This window comes from Oncorhynchus mykiss, chromosome 32, assembly GCF_013265735.2.
Source record: "Oncorhynchus mykiss isolate Arlee chromosome 32, USDA_OmykA_1.1, whole genome shotgun sequence".
NCBI lineage: Eukaryota > Metazoa > Chordata > Actinopteri > Salmoniformes > Salmonidae > Oncorhynchus > Oncorhynchus mykiss.
The window spans coordinates 8,500,034-8,521,467 of NC_050572.1; the positions used below are offsets into that span (position 1 = coordinate 8,500,034).

General features: G+C 42.8%; 2 protein-coding genes across 2 annotated transcripts in view; one reads left to right on the forward strand and one right to left on the reverse strand.

Annotated features, from left to right (window-relative positions):
* The first annotated feature begins 3,590 nt into the window (after nucleotides 1–3,590).
* Nucleotides 3,591–5,967, forward strand: tnfa (tumor necrosis factor a (TNF superfamily, member 2)). Its single transcript, XM_036971683.1, has 4 exons — nucleotides 3,591–3,934; nucleotides 4,329–4,356; nucleotides 4,772–4,831; nucleotides 5,307–5,967. The coding sequence occupies exons 1-4, from the start codon at nucleotides 3,776–3,778 to the stop codon at nucleotides 5,780–5,782; spliced, it is 723 nt and encodes a 240-aa protein (XP_036827578.1). The 5' UTR covers nucleotides 3,591–3,775; the 3' UTR covers nucleotides 5,783–5,967.
* An 8,687-nt stretch (nucleotides 5,968–14,654) lies between these two features.
* LOC110487865 (gamma-aminobutyric acid type B receptor subunit 1) overlaps nucleotides 14,655–21,434 on the reverse strand; it is a 265,484-nt gene continuing 258,704 nt past the window's right edge. Inside the window, exons 21-24 of the mRNA XM_036970908.1 lie at nucleotides 20,635–20,762; nucleotides 18,302–18,430; nucleotides 17,582–17,728; nucleotides 14,655–15,644 (exon numbers count right to left, since the gene is read on the reverse strand). Of these exons, the coding sequence (XP_036826803.1) occupies nucleotides 15,360–15,644; nucleotides 17,582–17,728; nucleotides 18,302–18,430; nucleotides 20,635–20,762 (689 nt within the window). The 3' untranslated portion in view covers nucleotides 14,655–15,359. The remainder of the gene's footprint in view (nucleotides 15,645–17,581; nucleotides 17,729–18,301; nucleotides 18,431–20,634; nucleotides 20,763–21,434) is intronic.

The window sequence follows — 21,434 nt, forward strand, 5'->3', positions numbered from 1 at the left end:
ACAATTACACTCCCCGCCTGCCTCTCGTCATGAGCCGTCTGTTACGGAGATCCACATACCAGATTTTTTATTTTTTTTACAGGATCAATAGCAATTGAGTTTTAAGAGTATTTCTTACAGCTACCTAGCTCAAATTCTAGACATCAGATTAATTACAACACTTCCTGTGTGTTTTCACCTGCCATCTTATTCTGAGACACTGAAATGTAAAGTTTTTTTTTTTTTTTAGGTATCACTTTTTCCGTACACTTAACCTCTGAAAGAGGGGTGTTTTACATGTTGGATAATGTAATCCACTTTCATTATGAATAGACTGTGCTGTTATATAAAGATGAAACATCCCACTGCCATAACACCTGCTCCTATCCTTGCCAACGTTATTATCAGTTGATGAGAAAAGGAATTTTTTTTTTAAATAAAAAAAACCACCTTCCCCCGTCTTTCTTTCTTTCACATCCTTCTCTCCCTCCATACCTTTGCTAATCTGTGGGTGAACGGGCTCTGTCACTCACACAGTACAGCGCTGAGTGTTGTCGAGACGTTGGCCCCGTCCACACTTCACGTTGTACACAACTGATGTACAATGCAGTCGGCACAACAGATGTGATACAACGAAGATAAAATAAATATGAAATGACTACGTAAGTGTAGTGGAGACACGGGTTTGGGGTGTGGGGGGGGGGGGGGGGGGGGGGGGGGTGTGCAGACAAACTCTTATTTCACAGAAATATATGTGAAATATCACAACCATTGTGTCAAACGTGTTGTAGGCCTACATTAGTTGTAGTACGGGATCAGTGAGAGGCCAAATCTAGTGCAGATGCACGGTGCAATTTCATTTCCAGTTCAGTGGAAAAAACATGAAACATGAACGGCCAGAGAGAGAGAGAGAGGGACAACTTCACATACAGTGCAATCAGGGAGTATTCAGACCCCATGACTTTTCCCACAATTTGATATACGTTACAGCCTTATTCTAAAATGTATTAAATAAAAATAAAATCCTCATTAATCTACACACAATACCCCATAATGACAAAGCAAAAACAGGTTTTTCAAAATGTTTACAAATAAAAAAAACTGAAATACTACATAAGTATTCAGCTCAGGTGCATCCTGTTTCCATTGATCATCCTTGAGATGCATCTAGGTGGAGTCCACCTGTTGTAAATTGAATTGGACATGATTTAGAAAGGTAAACACCTGTCTATATAAAGGTCCCACAGTTGACAGTGCATTTCAAAGAAAAGAACAAGTCATGAGGTCGAAGGAATTGTCCGTAGAGCTCAGAGACAGGATTGTGTCGGCACAGATCTGGGGAAGGGTACCAAAACATTTCTGCAGCATTGACGATCCCCAAGAACACAGTGGCCTCCATCAATCTTAAATGAAAGCCACCAAGACTCTTCCTAGAGCTGGCCACCCAGCCAAACTGAACAATCAGGGGAGAAGTGCTTCGGTCAGGGAGGTGACCAAGAACCCGATGGTCACTCTGACAGAGCTCCAGAGATCCTCTGTGGAGATGGTTGTCCTTCTGGAAGATTCGCCCATCTCTGCAGCACTCTACCAATCAGACTTTTTACGTTAGAGTGGCCAGATGGAAGCCACTCCTCAGTAAAAGTGTAAGGCTTGTGTATGGCAGGCAAAGTCAAGTGCAGGAGAGCGGAGTATAGTAAACAGGCGCACTGTAATACCGGTCAACAGCGACAGCACATAAAACATACTAGTGCCAAAAACACGGTCTATAACAAAAGTGCAGCGACAAACATCCACGTCACAATAAACAATCACTCACAAATACAACATGGGGAACAGAGGGTTAAATAATAAACCAGTAATTGGTTGAATTAAGCCAGGTGTGATAAGACAAAGACAAAACAAATGGAAAATGAAAAGTGGATCGGCGGTGGCTAGAAAGCCGGGGACGTCGACCGCCGAACTCCGCCCGAACAAGGAGAGGGACTGACTTCGGCGGAAGTCGTGACAGAAAGGCACATGACAGCCCGCTTGGAGTTTGCCAAAAGGCACATGACAGCCCGCTTGGAGTTTGCCAAAAGGCACATGACAGCCCGCTTGGAGTTTGCCAAAAGGCACATGACAGCCCGTTTGGAGTTTGCCAAAAGGCACCTAAAGGACTCAGACCATGAGAAACAATATTCTCTGGTTTGATGAAACCAAGATGGAACTCTTTGGCCTGAATGCAAAGCGTCACGTTTGGAGGAAACCTGGCACCATCCCTACGGTGAAGCATGGTGGTGGCAGCGTCACGCCTTGGGGATGTTTCTCAGCAGATCCTTGATGAAAACCTGCTCCAGAGAACTCAGGACCTCAGACTGGGGTGAAGGTTCACTTTCCAACAGGACAACAACCCTAGGCACACAGCCAAGACAATGCAGGAGTGGCTTCGGGACCCGTCTCTGAATGTCCTTTGAGCCAGAACTTGAACCCGATCGAACATCTCTGGAGAGAACTGAAAATGTCTGACAGAGCTTGAGAGGATCTGCAGAGAAGAATGGGAGAAACTCCCCAAATGCAGGTGTGCCAAGCTTGTAGTGTCATACTCAAGAAGACTCAAGGCTGTAATCCCTGCCAAATGTGCTTCAACAAAGTACTGTGTAAAGGGCCTGAATACTTATGTAAATGTGATATCAGTTTTTTATTTTTTTAAACATTTGCCGAAATTTCTAAATCTGTATTTGTTTTGTCATTATGGGATATTGTGTGTAGATTGAGGCGGGAAAAAAACTATTTAATCCATTTTGGAATAAGACTGAAACTTAACAAAATGTGGAAAAAGTCAAAAGGTCTGAGTACTTTCCTAAGTGAAAAATGCAACATTAACATAATGAAAATGATACCATTGCAGAGAGCAGCCATCTTTCTTTGCCCATATGGCAAACGAGTATGTTTGCTTGTGAGAATGTATAGTCCAAATTAACATACAAGTGTACTTCAGCATAAGTGATAATTTACATACACAAACACATTTACTTTCATCCTTTATATATATATATATATATATATATATATATATATATATATATATATATATATATATAAAAAAAAACATACTAAAATGATACCACAACATTGTCTGTTGCTCAATAGACTGCTTTGTCCTTAAAACCAGCCACCAGTGCTGATACTAATGGACATGCAAAAGATGAAGGCAGAAAATGTAAATGCCAAGAAAGAGAGACAAGAAAATCCCATAAAGTAAAACCCAATATGGAACAGAGTAAAAAATGAAGTTTGAGAGATACGCTTTGGTGTCACTTGAGATATATGTGTGAGAGAGAGTTAGTGGAAGATAGCTGTGTGTGCATGCAGAGTTTTTAGTTTTGTTTATTAGGATCCCCAGTAGCTCTTGCATGCAATAGCTACTCTTCCTGCGTGTGGGTGTGAAACTTTTTTTTTTCAAGTGTGAAAAACGCCACAGGTTCCCCCAGCCATTACACCAGTCCCCATGCCTCCTCCCCTCAACTCTCTGTTCCTCTGCTTGCCTCCACTCTGACTGACATCACTGGAGTTTCCCAGAAGCTACATGTGTATATAACAGCAGCGCTCAGAGTATCAGTCCATCAAACACAGCAGGAGCATCACTACCTTCAAAACAACCTCTAATAAGACTGCTGGAGTTTAGCACTACATTTTTATAAACTTCTAGACCGCAAAAGAGCTGAACTGGTACTTGAACTCTCTTCGAATACTGCCTTGGGTTAAGTAGGTAAAGGAAGTCTCTACTCCGGGATCCGCAGAAAGTTCTAGTAAAACGATGGAAGGTGATTGCAGCAGAGTGACGGTGGACTTGGAGAATGGCCCTGTGTCACCGACCGTGACCCTGGTGCGGGAGAAGTCCACACAACGTTGGAGGCTGTGTGGTGCCCTGCTGGCCATGGCGCTGTGTGTCTCAGCTGCACTCTTCTTTACCAAGGTAAGAACTTACATCCCATTATATCTTATCTTTTATCATCATTTATCATTTATTATAAATTATTATTAACGGCACAATGTCTAGTGAAATCGATCTGGATCTGAACTCATTTGATGTGCTAATATCAAGAGTATTTCATCAGCAATTTGATCAAATAAAAATGTACTTTCATTTTACATGTATTTTTACCTTGCAATTATTTATATGTATTTATTCACTATACAGCTATATCACTATGTATCTAGGCATAACTTTTGCATTTATTTGTATCCTCTGTAAACCTCTGTATGTCTCTGCATTAGCTCGGTATATTTCATATCTCCTGTTGAGCATCGATACGAAACCTGATCGCAGGACTAACTCTTTCTTTTATCTCTGTTTCGCGTTTCCTCAGAAACAAGATCACATCGAGAAAGCTGATGGTGAGTTCATATCCCTTTTTTCTGTCAGGTTCTACTGTAATATATATATTTATATGTGTATATATATATATATATATATATATATATATATATATATATATATATATATATATATATATATATATATATTTACATGCATATACATGCATATGCTGCTACTCCCTTGACAAAGCGTGCATTCTAAATAGCATCCTATTTGTATTTTAGTGCACTACATATGACCAGAGCCCTATCGCCCCCCCCTCCTATCGGCCCTGGTCAAAAGTAGTGCACTATATAGGGAATAGGGTGCAATTTGAGATACATTCTTGCAAGCTCTTAAAAACCTCTCACACATGTAGTTGGTTTGAGAAGATTCCCTGCTTGTGAAGATGTCCCCGTTTGTAATTCTCCATCTCCTTCCTTCCCTCCTCAGAAATTCAGCATACCCTGAGACAACTCTCTGGAAACATAAAGGCTGCCATTCATTTAGAAGGTAAGAGCACACTATCCAGGAATGCATTCGATGCCTGTCTGTACCCCCTAAATAATACCCTATTCCCTATTATAGTGCACTAGTTTTGACCAGGGCTCATATGTAACAGGGATCGAGTGCCATTTGAGACACAATGCATTCAGCACAAAAGCGTTCGTCATTTCAACAGCACTGTAGAACTGGAAAGAACTTCTCTGCATGTTGAATAGTCTGGAAAAACACTATGTAAATGTAGTATATGCAAATCAATTCACACTTGACCCTTGACTTTGAAATGGGATAAGATGCTGTGAATGAATCAAGTCTGTTTGACATACGATATAAGTCAAGACATAACCTTCATCTCTTTTTGAAACTGCTCATTTACAACTTGCCTCAATGGAAGGTGTGTCGTAGTGCTCCATGAGTCAATATCTACAGTGAATTATATTCATGTCCGACCTCTCTCTCTCTCTCTCCTCCCTTCCCCTTTTAGGTGAATACAACACCTATGGTGATTACAAGTCCTCAGTGGAGTGGACAGATGACGAGGGCCAGGGATTCTCACAGGGGGGTCTTAAACTCAACAACAACGAAATTGTTATTCCCCAGATGGGCCTCTACTTTATCTACAGCCAGGTCTCTTTCCACGTCAGCTGCAAGGCCGACCCCAAGCACCCTAACAACCAGGACATGGTTCACCTGAGTAACACGGTCACGCGCTGGTCCCCAAGCTACGGCACCGAAGACAACAAGCAGTACCAGCCGCTGCTCAACTCTGTACGCACCGTGTGTAAGAAGTCTTCCAACGGCGAGGCTGCGAGTGAAGGAAAATGGTATAACGCCGTGTACATGGGAGCCGTGTTCAGCCTGGAGAAGGGAGACAGGCTCCGGACAGTCACAGAGAACAGGCTTCTGCCCCATCTGGAGAGTGGCGCTGGGAAGAACTTCTTCGGCGTGTTCGCCTTGTAAAGACAGACAAAAATGGCTGACGACAGAGGGGGGTAGGCTACGTCGTAAATGCCGACCTACTCCCTACACTTTGTTGACAAGAGCTCTATGGGTGAATTATATACAGGGAATAGGCCACCATTTGGGATTCAGGCCACAGTGTGAAGGGAAAGATTCAACTTTTGGAGGAGGGGGGAGGGGGGGGGGGGGGGGGGGGGGGGAGGAAGGAAAGCTAATAACATGACGAATATACGGGAAGGTTACCTGATAGGAGTCACAGGGCGTTTCATCTATTGAAGTTGACTGAGGTTAAGGCATTGTTGTTTTATGTTAAAGCCAATGCTTTTATACTCTTCTGTCAAAGATGAGGAATCATAGCCTGGGTACCTGTCTGTTTGTGCCATCATGCCACTTCTTGCCACCCGTTGACATGCCAAACATTGGCTTGCACGACAGCATGGAGTAGTCAAGAGCACAAACAGATCTGGGGACCAGGCTAGAGGAATTATACCAACCTATATAAACTGTAGCAGTTTATATATACTTGGGGTTTGTTGTACAACAGATGTGTTGCCGTGGTGTTACCACGGCAACATATTTCTATAATGTTAAAGTACTATGTACTTGAACTAGTGTTTACTCTCAGAACCTGCTGCTGAACTGCCACCCACAGCACCCGAAACCCAACCGCGCCATATCCTTCTATCCGAAAGATTTCTGACGACGATTCCACGTATTTTTAGCATTTTGATATACGCTGCTAGATCTTATTGAGAAGTTAAAATACGCTTCTAATTGATTCTGAATTAATCATCATCAATCTCTTTTTATTATTTATTTTTTATTAACACAGCTATTATTATTTATTATTTATTTGTTCATTATAGTTGTATTGTTGTCTAATAATAATGTTATTTAAATGGGATTTGACCATATTTATTTAATTTATTTGAAGTGTCTAATACCTAATTGTTATGTTATTTAATTGCATTTTATAGAGTAATTTTTATTGTATTTATTTATTTATTTATTTAACTTGTGCTGTTGAGTCAACATCTCAATAAAATTATACAAAAAGGACAAAACATTTATTGTACGTGAATCAATTATTATATCAATTAACAGTTTATGCAATATTGACTTCACTTACCGATAGTCACTATTTTGAGATTCTACATTGTATTGGATTACTGGATTGGATTTTTAACAAAAGGAATTTCATAACTGGTCAGGTGACCGTACTCTGAGCGTCTTTAACTGATGCTGAACTGGTTCTAGCACTGGGAAAAACCTTGTAAATCGTGTTCGAGTCACAGTAGCTATTTCTATCAGCACAACTTCCTAAAAATAGTTATCTCTCTGCTTTCATGGAATGATTAACACTTCTGTTGATCTTATCTCCTTTGTATTAGCATACATTTGCAACGGGCACCTTGCCTAAAATAAACTCACTGGTTGTTTCCATTGCAGTCACTTCCTCAACAGCAAATGTGGTTAGTGACAAGGGTAACTCCCTCTCCAAACGGAGCCATGACTGATAAGCGTAGGAGTTAGCAACAACGACATCACAAGCAGAGTGGGGCTACTGGGCTTCTTTTGCTGGTAATTATCCCACGCTTTCCCTCCTGCTCCGACCCATCTCCTCCTGCTCAAACCCATCTCCTCCTAATCCGACCCATCTCCTCTTGCTCAGACCCAGCTCCTCCTAATCCGACCCATCTCCTCCTAATCCGACCCAGCTCCTCCTAATCCGACCCATCTCCTCCTAATCCGACCCAGCTCCTCCTAATCCGACCCATCTCCTGCTCCGAACCATCTCCTGCTCCTACGCATCACATCAAACACACCATAACCACTTTCATCCCTGTTTCCATGTATATATTACCATTAGTATTATACCATAAGTACAGTGCCTTGCGAAAGTATTCGGCCCCCTTGAACTTTGCGACCTTTTGCCACATTTCAGGCTTCAAACATAAAGACATAAAACTGTATTTTTTTGTGAAGAATCAACAACAAGTGGGACACAATCATGAAGTGGAAAGACATTTATTGGATATTTCAAACTTTTTTTAACAAATCAAAAACTGAAAAATTGGGCGTGCAAAATTATTCAGCCCCTTTACTTTCAGTGCAGCAAACTCTCTCCAGAAGTTCAGTGAGGATCTCTGAATGATCCAATGTTGACCTAAATGACTAATGATGATAAATACAATCCACTTGTGTGTAATCAAGTCTCCGTATAAATGCACCTGCACTGTGATAGTCTCAGAGGTCCGTTAAAAGCGCAGAGAGCATCATGAAGAACAAGGAACACACCAGGCAGGTCCGAGATACTGTTGTGAAGAAGTTTAAAGCCGGATTTGGATACAAAAAGATTTTCCAAGCTTTAAACATCCCAAGGAGCACTGTGCAAGCGATAATATTGAAATGGAAGGAGTATCAGACCACTGCAAATCTACCAAGACCTGGCCGTCCCTCTAAACTTTCAGCTCATACAAGGAGAAGACTGATCAGAGATGCAGCCAAGAGGCCCATGATCACTCTGGATGAACTGCAGAGATCTACAGCTGAGGTGGGAGACTGTCCATAGGACAACAATCAGTTGTATATTGCACAAATCTGGCCTTTATGGAAGAGTGGCAAGAAGAAAGCCATTTCTTAAAGATATCCATAAAAAGTGTTGTTTAAAGTTTGCCACAAGCCACCTGGGAGACACACCAAACATGTGGAAGAAGGTGCTCTGGTCAGATGAAACCAAAATTGAACTTTTTGGCAACAATGTAAAATGTTATGTTTGGCGTAAAAGCAACACAGCTGAACACACCATCCCCACTGTCAAACATGGTGGTGGCAGCATCATGGTTTGGGCCTGCTTTTCTTCAGCAGGGACAGGGAGGATGGTTAAAATTGATGGGAAGATGGATGGAGCCAAATACAGGACCATTCTGGAAGAAAACCTGATGGAGTCTGCAAAAGACCTGAGACTGGGACGGAGATTTGTCTTCCAACAAGACAATGATCCAAAACATAAAGCAAAATCTACAATGGAATGGTTCAAAAATAAACATATCCAGGTGTTAGAATGGCCAAGTCAAAGTCCAGACCTGAATCCAATCGAGAATCTGTGGAAAGAACTGAAAACTGCTGTTCACAAATGCTCTCCATCCAACCTCACTGAGCTCGAGCTGTTTTGCAAGGAGGAATGGGAAAAAATGTCAGTCTCTCGATGTGCAAAACTGATAGAGACATACCCCAAGCGACTTCCAGCTGTAATCGCAGCAAAAGGTGGCGCTACAAAGTATTAACTTAAGGGGGCTGAATAATTTTGCACGCCCAATTTTTCATTTTTTGATTTGTTAAAAAAGTTTGAAATATCCAATAAATGTCGTTCCACTTCATGATTGTGTCCCACTTGTTGTTGATTCTTCACAAAAAAATACAGTTTTATATCTTTATGTTTGAAGCCTGAAATGTGGCAAAAGGTCGCAAAGTTCAAGGGGGCTGAATACTTTCGCAAGGCACTGTATATATACTGTATATATTACCATTAGTATTATACCATAAGTATATATACTGTATATATTCCTGCTACCAGTCACTTTATAGCCCTGCTTCCATGTATATATTACCATTAGTATTATACCATAAGTATATATACTGTATATATTCCATTTGGGAGGCAGAGGCCCTGGGGAATCCAGGCAGAGGCCCTGGGGAATCTAGGCAGAGGCCCTGGGGAATCTAGGCAGAGGCCTTGCGAAATCCAGGCAGAGGCCTTGTGGAATCCAGGCAGAGGCCCTGGGGAATCAAGGCAGAGGCCTTGTGGAATCCAGGCAGAGGCTGACTCAGGGACAATCTTCATAAGAAAGAAGGAAGGAGTGAAAGACAAGAGGAGTGGAAGAAGTACAACAGGTAAGAAGACAAGACGTCATCTAGTGGTGATATTATTGATGTGTGTGTGTGTGTGTGTGTGGGTGTGTGTGTGTGTTTGGTGTATGTGTGTGTATGTGTGTGCGTGTGCGTGTGTGTGTGGTGTGTTAATGTGTGTGTGGTGTGTGTGTGTGTGTGTGTGTGGTGTGTTAATGTGTGTGTGTGTTTGGTGTGTGTGTGTGCATGTGTGGTGTGTGTGTGTTTGGTGTGTGTGTGTGTGTGTGTGCGCGTGTGCGTGTGTGCGTGCGTGCGTGCGTGCGTGCGTGCGTGTGTGTGTGTGTGTGTGTGTGTGTGTGTGTGTGTGTGTGTGTGTGTGTGGTGTGTGTGTGTGTGTGTGTGTGTGTGTGGTGTGTGTGTGCATGTGTGGTGTGTGTGTGCATGTGTGGTGTGTGTGTGTTTGGTGTGTGGTGTGTGTGTATGTGTGTGTGTGTGCGTGCGTGTGTGTGTGTGTGTGTGCGCGTGTGCGTGTGTGTGCGTGCGTGTGTGTGTGTGAAGGTAGCATACGTCCTTTGTGATTCATGATCTGTCCTTTAATCTGTAGTCGTTGATGCTCTGTATATTCCTCAAAGTGGTACATCTGGACCTATTTATCTATCAGTCTGCAGGCAATGAACTATTAGGACTTAATAAACACAATCTCCGTTATTGGATTGACACTCCGACCAAAAAAGACCACAACATGTCCAACATCGCATACAACACAATGTGAATATATTATGTTATAATACATAACATTATGTATAATGTTATATTTATTATTATTATCCAACATCATATATTATGCAAATAAAAGCATACTTTATTTTTCATATAATCACTCCTTTTGCATTTCACATCTCAAATGTTAACCAGTCGTGTGTATATATATATATATAATTCAAATACCATATGTATATATATGTATATATATATATGTATATATGTATATATATATGTGTATATCTATATAATTCAAATACCATATGTATATATATATGTATATATATGTATATATATATATGTATATATGTATATATATGTGTATATCTATATAATTCAAATACCATATGTATATATATATGTATATATGTATATATATGTGTATATCTATATAATTCAAATACCATATGTATATATATATGTATATATGTATATATATATATATAATTCAAATACCATATGTATACTACGTATGTATGAGCAAGATAATACATTTATCATAATAATCATTTTACACAATGTCAATATTGTCCATATCCTCGTTTTGTATAAACATCACTGGTATCATTACAGTATTCCCGACTACACAGAGCTCGCTATACATTATATATATTATACATTTACATACAGAATACTGACGACCATATGTACAGACGGGCATGAGGACTGGGTTGTACAATGTTCTCGTTATAACGCGTACATAAACAGCTTCATAAGTACTACGCAGAGATTCATAAGTGCTTCACAACAAGACAACTCATATCACAGTCATTTAACAAGCTGGATACTGTACCACACTAGGGTCTAGTGAATGAACACGAGGGTAGAGGTGCTGTTACTAGAATTGAGCAGGTGCCGTTACTAGAACTGTCAAGAGGTGCTGTTACTAGAACTGAGCAGAGGTGCTGTTACTAGAACTGAGCAGGTGCTGTTACTAGAACTGAGCAGGTGCCGTTACTAGAACTGAGCAGGTGCCGTTACTAGAACTGTCAAGAGGTGCTGTTACTAGAACTGAGCAGAGGTGCTGTTACTAGAACTGAGCAAGTGCTGTTACTAGAACTGAGCAGGTGCCGTTACTAGAACTGAGCAGGTGCCTTTACTAGAACTGAGCAGAGGTGCTGTTACTAGAACTGAGCAGGTGCTGCGTCGTACTGGTCCAGAGAGGGAGATGCGCTGTACGCCGTATGCCTGTCTAAATTAACATTGCTTTTCCTCATCATCACAAAGCTGATAATCAAGTCCACCCTAGGGACCTTGGTCTAAAGTAGTGCACTACTACCCTGGTCTAAAGTAGTGCATTACTACCCTATAGACCCACCCAGTCACCCACCCACCCAGTCACCCATTCACCCGCCCACTCAGTCACCCACCCACCCAGTCACCCACTCACCCACCCACCCATTCACCCGCCTACTCAGTCACCCACCCAGTCAGTCAGTCAGTCAGTCACCCACCCAGTCACCCACCCACCCAGTCACCCAGTCACCCACCCACCCAGTCACCCAGTCACCCACCCAGTCACCCAGTCACCCACCCAGTCACCCACCCACCCAGTCACCCAGTCACCCACCCACCCAGTCACCCAGTCACCCACCCAGTCACCCAGTCACCCACCCACCCAGTCACCCGCCCAGTCACCCACCCACCCAGTCACCCAGTCACCCACCCACCCAGTCACCCAGTCACCCACCCAGTCACCCAGTCACCCACCCACCCAGTCACCCACCCACCCAGTCACCCACCCACCCAGTCACCCAGTCACCCACCCAGTCACCCAGTCACCCACCCACCCAGTCACCCGCCCAGTCACCCACCCACCCACCCAGTCACCCAGTCACCCACCCAGTCACCCAGTCACCCACCCACCCAGTCACCCAGTCACCCACCCAGGCACTGAGAAAGGTACCCGAAAACACATACAGGGTATGGTCTCACTTTGTGCTAGTGGCATCACGTTGGACTAAAATATTTAGGGGAAGTGTTACTTTCTGTCTGTCTCTAAAAACTACAGCGCTAAAAATTCCTTCCTCTTTGACATTGTTTTACAAGAAAAAAGATGAAACCATATAGCAGAACCAGCAAAAAAACAAGAAAACAAAACAGAGAACTGCTGATGACAGGGTTTGGAGATTTGACCGTTGATATTGTTTGAGGAGTTTAGTACATGTCAGGAACTACGTTTCACGTAATACTGGGTTTACGGTGAACAAAAATGAACAGCTAGGAAGAATATCCTAAGTGTTGTCAATGCGGTTAGCAATTTGCTAAAGCACAGTTAAAGTGACGGTTCAGACATAGCAAGTGTAGGGGTCATTGAGGAAGCAGGGGTCATTGATCAGGGGTCATAGCAGGGGTCATTGAGCAGGGGTCATTGAGGAAGCAGGGGTCATTGAGCAGGGGTCATAGCAGGGGTCATTGAGGAAGCAGGGGTCATTGAGCAGGGGTCATATCAGGGGTCATTGAGCAGGGGTCATTGGGCAGGGGTCATTGAGCAGGGGTCATTGAGGAAGTAACTGGATCATCAGTGAATCAATTTAAACGGTGTCCCAAATGGCACCCTATTCCCTACATAGTACACTACTTTTGACCAGAACCCAATGGGCCCTAGTGCACTAAATAGGGAATAGGGAGCCACTTGGGACACATTGAAAGCTTATAGCCGGAGCTGGGGGAAAAAAAGAAAAAAAAGTTGGATAAATGTATGTATACACTTATACGGCTTGTCCAGCATAACATATGGGCTCCCGAGTGATGCTTGAGGTCACTGCAGACACCCTGGTTCGAATCCAGGCGGTAATCACAACCGGCTGTGATTGGGAGTCCCATAGAGTGACGCACAATTGGCCCAGCGTCGTCCGGGTTTGGCCGGTGTAGGTCGTCATTGTAAATAAGAATTTGTTCTGACTTCCCTAGTTAAATAAAAGGTAAAACAATAAACAAATGATTATTTTTTGACACAATCTTAAAAAGTACTACCTCCTCCAAGCTCTAAACATTGGAGCCCAACTAATGCCAAATGTTCAGAAGGGCTCAAATAGAATGAATTGTACTTGACTGTTAGTTGTATTATATAACACATTAATCATATTATGTTTTGGTTATAGGGTTGCAAAACAATGGTAATTTTCCCCAAATTCCCAGGTTTTCCAAAAATTCCAGTTGTAGGATTCTAAATTTCCAGTTTATTCCTTCCTGATTCCGGGAATTTTCCAACCAGGATTGCTGGAAACCTGGGAATTTTCCAGTTAAAACCTGTTTTCTCCAGTTTACATTCCCTATCTGGGGCTTGTCGTTTTGGACACCTCTGTCTGTCTCATCATCTGTGAAATCTCTTCCGACAACAGCTGTGGTCGAATATTACAACAAACTGTTTCAGTGTTGCTCAGGCTCAGCTTTATGAATTACCCAGTCAGGCAACGCTTCATTTGCTGCAATCAGGACAATTTAAACACTTTCTAGTGAAGGACGAAAAGCCTGCAGCCCACACACAAACAGATGATCTTGCAGCTGGAATACATCCCAACTCTAAAGCAGTGTCTTGAAAAGAGAAATAGGATCCTCTAAAACATAAAGACATTGCATGGGATGGAAAAATAGTTTGGAAATTTACGTTGAAGTTGATCTGGTAAATGTTTTTTGACAAACAGGTCCTGATGTCTCTGTACAATCACAAGCGTGTCTTACAGATTCTCCTGTAATGTACAAGGCACTGCTGCAGTATACACATATTATTGGTATATAATACATTTTTTAAATTTTACCTTTATTTAACTAGGCAAGTCAGTTAAGAACAAATTCTTATTTTCAATGACGGCCGAGGAACAGTGGGTTAACAGCCTTGTTCAGGGGCAGAATGACAGATTTGTACCTTGTCAGCTCGGGGGTTTCGAACTTGCAACCTTCCAGTTACTAGTCCAACGCTCTAACCACTAGGCTACCCTGCCACCCATAACATTAGCACCTCTCTTCTATTCCTCTCTAGACACCTTAAATATATACACACCAAATCCCCTTGTGGCTGATTTATGCATCAGGCTCTAAGGTTTAGAAGACACACAACTGTTTACTGTATTTGAAATTATAGACCGTGGGTTGTTCTTATTTCTCAACAAATAAATATGGAATGATTGCATTTATTGGACACCAGGGGGAGGGAGAGACAGAAGGACGGAGAGCGTGATAGAGCCAGAGAGAGTGAGAGCGAGAGAGAGTGAGAGAGCGAGAGAGCAAGAGAGAGAGTGAGAGAGCGAGAGAGAGTGAAAGAGAATGTGAGAGAGAGAGTGCGAGAGAATGAGAGTGAGAGAGCCAGAGAGAGTGAGAGCGCGAGAGAGAGTGAGAGAACGAGAGAAAGTGAGAGAAGAGAGAGAAGAGAGAGAGAGAGAGCTCAATTTCAATTGGTCTCTTCAGAAGCTATCCCCCTCTCTTTAAGTTGTCTTCAGGTACGGCCTCTCTGATCTTTCTCATTTAATAAATTTGATCACCGTTTGACTCCTGTTGCCCCCTCTACCTATCACTAACCCTAACCCTCTGATCACTACCGTACCTATCACTAACCCTCTGATCACTACCCTGCCTATCACTAACCCTCTGATCACTGCCCTGCCTATCACTAACCCTCTGATCACTACCTTATCTATCACTAACCCTCTGATCACTACCCTGCCTATCACTAACCCTCTGATCACTACCCTGCCTATCACTAACCCTCTGATCACTGCCCTGCCTATCACTAACCCTCTGATCACTACCGTACCTATCACTAACCCTCTGATCACTACCCTGCCTATCACTAACCCTCTGATCACCACCCTGCCTATCACTAACCCTCTGATCACTACCTCACTTAGTTACTGCCTCTCTGCCTTCCTCTACCCCGTCTCTTACCCCCTCACCTGATTACTTGGCATTCATTCTTCATTCACTAACGTATACCCCCTTTCAAACACTCTTCCTCTTCTCCTATAGATCACTTGTAGAGGAGCTGTAACCGGCTGGTGTGGCAGTTGTTTCTACTGATCTTCCCATCGGGCTGATAGAGGTTGGAGGAGTTGGAGAATGATGGAGGGAGGGAGTGGTTGTCTGAGGTGGGGTTGGGGTACCCCGGTGGGGGAATGAGGGATTTGGGGTCATTCGAGGGGACAGGGAGAAGGGGCGTGCTGTGGTTCAGGTTGACTGTGGAGGGTCGTCTTCGGGAGCGGAGGGCTTGTCGCTCCACCAGCTGGTTTCGCAGCTCTGACACCCTCTCTTCTTTCTGTGATTGAGAGAAAGAGAGAGAGAGAGAGAGAGAGAGGGTGGAGGAGAGAGAGAGAGAGAGAGAGAGAGAGAGAGAGATAGAGGGGAGAGAGAGACAGAGAGAGAGAGAGAGAGAGAGTGAGAAGAGAGAGAGAGTGAGAGAGAGAGAGAGAGAGAGAGAGAGAGAGAGAGAGAGAGAGAGAGAGAGAGAGAGAGAGAGAGAGAAGAGTGTGTGAGAGAGAAGATAGAGAAGAGAGAGAAGAGTAGAGAGTGTGTAATATTCAAAGTTAATGGTGACCTATCTTTAATCAGGTTGATGTTTATTATCATGAGTGTTGTACTGGAGGCAGAACTCAAGGGGCCAGCTGCAAAGTCAAATTGTCTGTATCGTAAAAACGAATTAGAATAAAAAATGAGTTTTTATATCTTCATTTAAGGTTACGGTAAGGCATTAGGTTTAGCAATGTGGTTAAGGTTAGGGTTAAAATAGGGTATGCCAGCTAGTGACCACCATGCAGAGATGGCTCCAGTACATGAGTCGACTCAATAAATTATAACCTGCTATCCTTTAACTAGGGCAAGGAGTTGTTCTGACCATATGATCTGACTAGGCAAAGCTCTGGTCTCTACTCATCACCTAAAACTAGGCCCTGGGCTTCCCCCTGAGAGCCCTGGTACATCATGTGGCCAGGAAAAACTCCTGGCCAAAACTAGAGTAAAACACAGACCTAAAGAAAGAACGGATATATCGCAAAGAAAGACTCTTTACCTACTGTATAACATAACTGATCCTATACCTACTGTATAACATAACTGATCCTATACCTACTGTATACCCTAACTGATCCTATACCTACTGTATAACATAACTGATCCTATACCTACTGTATACCACAACTGATCCTATGCCTACTGTATAACATAACTGATCCTATACCTACTGTATACCATAACTGATCCTATGCATACTGTATACCATAACTGATCCTGTGCCTACTGTATATCATAACTGATCCTATACCTACTGTATACCCTAACTGATCCTATACCTACTGTATACTCTAACTGATCCTATACCTACTTTATAACATAACTGATCCTATACCTACTGTATAACATAACTGATCCTATACCTACTGTATACCATAACTGATCCTATACCTACTGTATACCATAACTGATCCTAAACCTACTGTATAACATAACTGATCCTGCGCCTACTGTATACCATAACTGATCCTATACCTACTGTATACCATAACTGATCCTATACCTACTGTATACCATAACTGATCCTATACCTACTGTATACCATAACTGATCCTATGCCTACTGTATACCATAACTGATCCTATACCTACTGTATACCATAACTGATCCTATACCTACTTTATAACATAACTGATCCTATACCTACTGTATAACATAACTGATCCTATACCTACTGTATACCATAACTGATCCTATACCTACTGTATACCATAACTGATCCTAAACCTACTGTATAACATAACTGATCCTATACCTACTGTATAACATAACTGATCCTATACCTACTGTATAACATAACTGATCCTGCGCCTACTGTATACCATAACTGATCCTATACCTACTGTATACCATAACTGATCCTATACCTACTGTATACCATAACTGATCCTATACCTACTGTATACCATAACTGATCCTATGCCTACTGTATAACATAACTGATCCTATACCTACTGTATACCATAACTGATCCTATACCTACTGTATAACATAACTGATCCTATACCTACTGTATACCATAACTGATCCTATACCTACTGTATATAATAACTGATCCTATACCTACTGTATAACATAACTTATCCTAACCCTACTGTATACCATAACTGATCCTATACCTACTGTATAACATAACTGATCCTATGCCTTCTGTATACCTACTGTATAACATAACTGATCCTGTACCTCCTGAATGATCTTCTGAAGTTCCTTATTCTCTCTCTCCAGCTGTCTGGACTTCTCCTCATCGTTGTTGTTGGTGGATGAGCCCTGTGTCTTCACGGTCTCCTGGGTGTCTGACTGCCACTCCCCTCGGGTGATCAAACGACGCATCTACAGTATCACCATGGAGATAAACAATCTGTACTGAAACATCTACAGTCTCACCATGGAGACAAACAATCTGTACTGAACCATCTACAGTATCACCATGGAGACAAACAATCTGTACTGAAACATCTACAGTATCACCATGGAGATAAACAATCTGTACTGAACCATCTACAGTATCACCATGGAGACAAACAATCTGTACTGAAACATCTACAGAGTATCACCATAGAGATAAACAATCTGTACTGAAACATCTACAGTATCACCATGGAGATAAACAATCTGTACTGAAACATCTACAGAGTATCACCATAGAGATAAACAATCTGTACTGAAACATCTACAGTATCACCATGGAGATAAACAATCTGTACTGAAACATCTACAGTATCACCATGGAGATAAACAATCTGTACTGAACCATCTACAGAGAACCATAGAAATGCATACACAGTGCTTGAATTGAGCTGGTGCTCACTGGTACACAATATGTTAACACAGGTACTGTAACAGACAGACTGTAGTTACTGACTGAAGCTGTTACTGTACCACAGAGACAGACTGTCATTCTACCTTGGGGACAAAGAGCACCACCAGGGTGATGTAGACGGAGAAGACGATGGCCAGGGAGGCGAAGGCAAACGAGGCGTCCTGCTGCGACGACAAGATCATGGTGACAGGAGCCGTGATCATACACAACACCTGTAGGGAGGATGGGGGAGAGATAGAGGGGAGAGACACAGAGGAGGGGGTAGGAGGAGAGAGATAGATGGAGTGAGAGGGAGAGAGTTAGAGAGAGAGAGAGAGAGAGAGAGAAGGGAATGAAACATGGGAGTGTGAAAAATGAGGGAAGAGAGACAGGACAGAGAGGGGGATAGTAATCGATATGTATTGACCAACAGTCATCTCTCCTCCAAAACCTGCAAAATCTCATCCAGACTGGCAAATGGAAAAACTAACCCTGCCGTCAAACTGATGCGATTATTTTCTCTGTCGAGTCATTAATCACAGCGGACAGGTCACAGAAGGAAAGGACGACAATCTCAGGGTACAAATACAATCCACAGTGCACCCTATTCCACATAGAGGCCTGGTAAAAAGTAGAGCACAATACATTGGGAATAGGATGCCATTTGGGAAGCAAATTTAGATTCTTCCAGAATTGTTCCAATTAATTTCACCTTGATTCCTCCTTGGTCTCATTTCCTATTTTTCCCCTCCGCTTGTTATTTTTTAGGGGGGAGAGAGGAGCTGATTAGCCCTGACTGCTCCTCTTTGATTCATCTTTAATTAATTTTATCGTCTTCATTTAGTTCCAGAAATGAGCAGGTGGGCACCTCTCTTTGCTCCCATTCATGTAGGGTCTACGATAAATAGATGTGAGTGCCTGGCCACTTCAGCAGATGGTGGTGGTGGTAGGAATCAGTCTCATTAGTTTGTACATAGAAGGGGGATCACCGGGACACCATTCATCACAAGGCCAGAGAGAGAGCGAGAGAGAGAGAGCGAGAGAGAGAGCGAGAGCGAGCGAGAGAGAGGGAGAGGGGGGGAGAGAGAGAGAGAGAGAGAGAGAGAGAGAGAGAGGGAGAGGGGAGAGAGAGAGAGAGAGAGAGAGAGAGGGGGGTAAGAGAGGAGAACAGGATTCTCTTCTCCATTTTCTCTCCAGCGCCAATTTGCATTTCTCTCAGTCAGCTTGAGCTTAAATTGGGTTCAATACATAATGGGTAATCCTCGGAGATGAATTAAAATACAACGATGGAAATTGGAAAACAGGAAATCCGCCACAGAGGGGACAACAGTCTTGATGAAAATGCTGTGTCACCGTCGTGGTGCAGTTCTGAACTGGCAGGAGGGACAGTGGTTTTCTATGTCTAGACTCAATACCAAACAGTGAAAGACAACACTTAAGTCTTCCAAAATTGGCACACATGTTAGTAGTATTTATTTTGTATTTATTTGCATTTATTTTTTGTTTTAGGACAGAAACGGTTGTATTAATAGAGAGATAAATATGAGTTATTTGAAGATCACTGGAGGAGGAGAATGTCTGTCGAGAGGGATTCACACAGTACGGGCCAGATGATTATACCCTCCAGAGACATGAATCTCTCTCTCTTGCTCTCTCTCGCCCTCTCGCCCTCTCTCTCTCTCTCTCTCTGTCTCTCTCTCTCTGTCTGTCTGTCTCTCTCTCTCCCTCCCTCTCTCTCTCTCTGTCTGTCTGTCTCTCTATGTCTGTCTCTCTCTCTCCCCCCTCTCTCTCTCTCTCTCTCTCAAGTGTTACAGTAGAGGGATAGAGGGTTAGACAGACACACACACAAAACACAGAAGACCTGACGTGTGACTTTATTCCCCCTGATGAGGAAGGGAAGAGGCCCTAGTTACTACCTTCTACCGCCCATCCTCTCTGCTGCCTCTCCTCTGTTTTCTGTTAACAGATACTGTACATCATAACACACACAGCACATAGGGTGCACACACACACACACACGCACACGCACACACACACACAGTTTTCTAGGCCACTTTCAGATGGCAGATACTGTCTCCATGCATACAGCGTCATGGCTGTGCTGTCATTTAGGAACAGCTCCCATGCTGAAATCCCCACTAGCCAGCTCCAGCTCCTCATTAGGGGTGAGCGGTAGGGCTGGAGGTGAGCAGAGCCAAAGGGGACCACCAAGGACAGAGAGCCAGGCATTGTCACATCATTAAACAAAGGGTGGGGGGAGAGAGAGAGAGAGTCATGGAGAGAGAGAGAGAGAGAGAGAGAGAGAGCGAGAGAGCGAAAGAGCGAGAGAGCGAGAGAGAGAGAGAGAGAGAGAGATACAAGAGAGCACGGTGGTCGTTGATCTTCTCTGTTGATATAGACACTGGCCAAAGACACACACAGACACAGAAAGACTTACTGAGACGTTGTAGATGGCCATGCCCACAGCACGGTGGTCGTTGATCTTCTCTGTTGATATAGACTTGGTCTCATAAGCCAGAAAAATCCCCAGGAGCAGCAGCAAGCCCTTATAACCATACACCACCCCTAGGGAGGGAGAGAGATATATATATATATATAACCATACACCACCCCTAGGGAGGGAGATATATATATATATATATATATATATATAACCATACACCACCCCTAGGGAGGGAGAGAGATATATATATATATATATATAACCATACAACACCCCTAGGGAGGGAGAGAGATATATATATAACCATACACCACCCCTAGGGAGGGAGAGATATATATATAACCATACACCACCCCTAGGGAGGGAGAGAGATATATATATATATAACCATACACCACCCCTAGGGAGGGAGAGAGATATATATATATATAACCATACACCACCCCTAGGGAGGGAGATATATATATATATATATATATATAACCATACACCACCCCTAGGGAGGGAGAGAGATATATATATATATAACCATACACCACCCCTAGGGAGGGAGAGAGATATATATATATATAACCATACACCACCCCTAGGGAGGGATATATATATATATATATATAACCATACACCACCCCTAGGGAGGGATATATATATATATATATATAACCATACACCACCCCTAGGGAGGGAGACAGATATATATATATATATAACCATACACCACCCCTAGGGAGGGAGATATATATATATATATATATAACCATACACCACCCCTAGGGAGGGATATATATATATAT

Bases quoted from the DNA above. Each gene is read 5' to 3' on its own strand.
- tnfa (XM_036971683.1), top strand. From the start codon at position 3,776: ATGGAAGGTGATTGCAGCAGAGTGACGGTGGACTTGGAGAATGGCCCT. The intron at 4,357-4,771 runs GTGAGTTCATAT...TTCCCTCCTCAG, and splicing joins TCACATCGAGAAAGCTGATG to AAATTCAGCATACCCTGAGA. The intron at 4,832-5,306 runs GTAAGAGCACAC...TTCCCCTTTTAG, and splicing joins GGCTGCCATTCATTTAGAAG to GTGAATACAACACCTATGGT.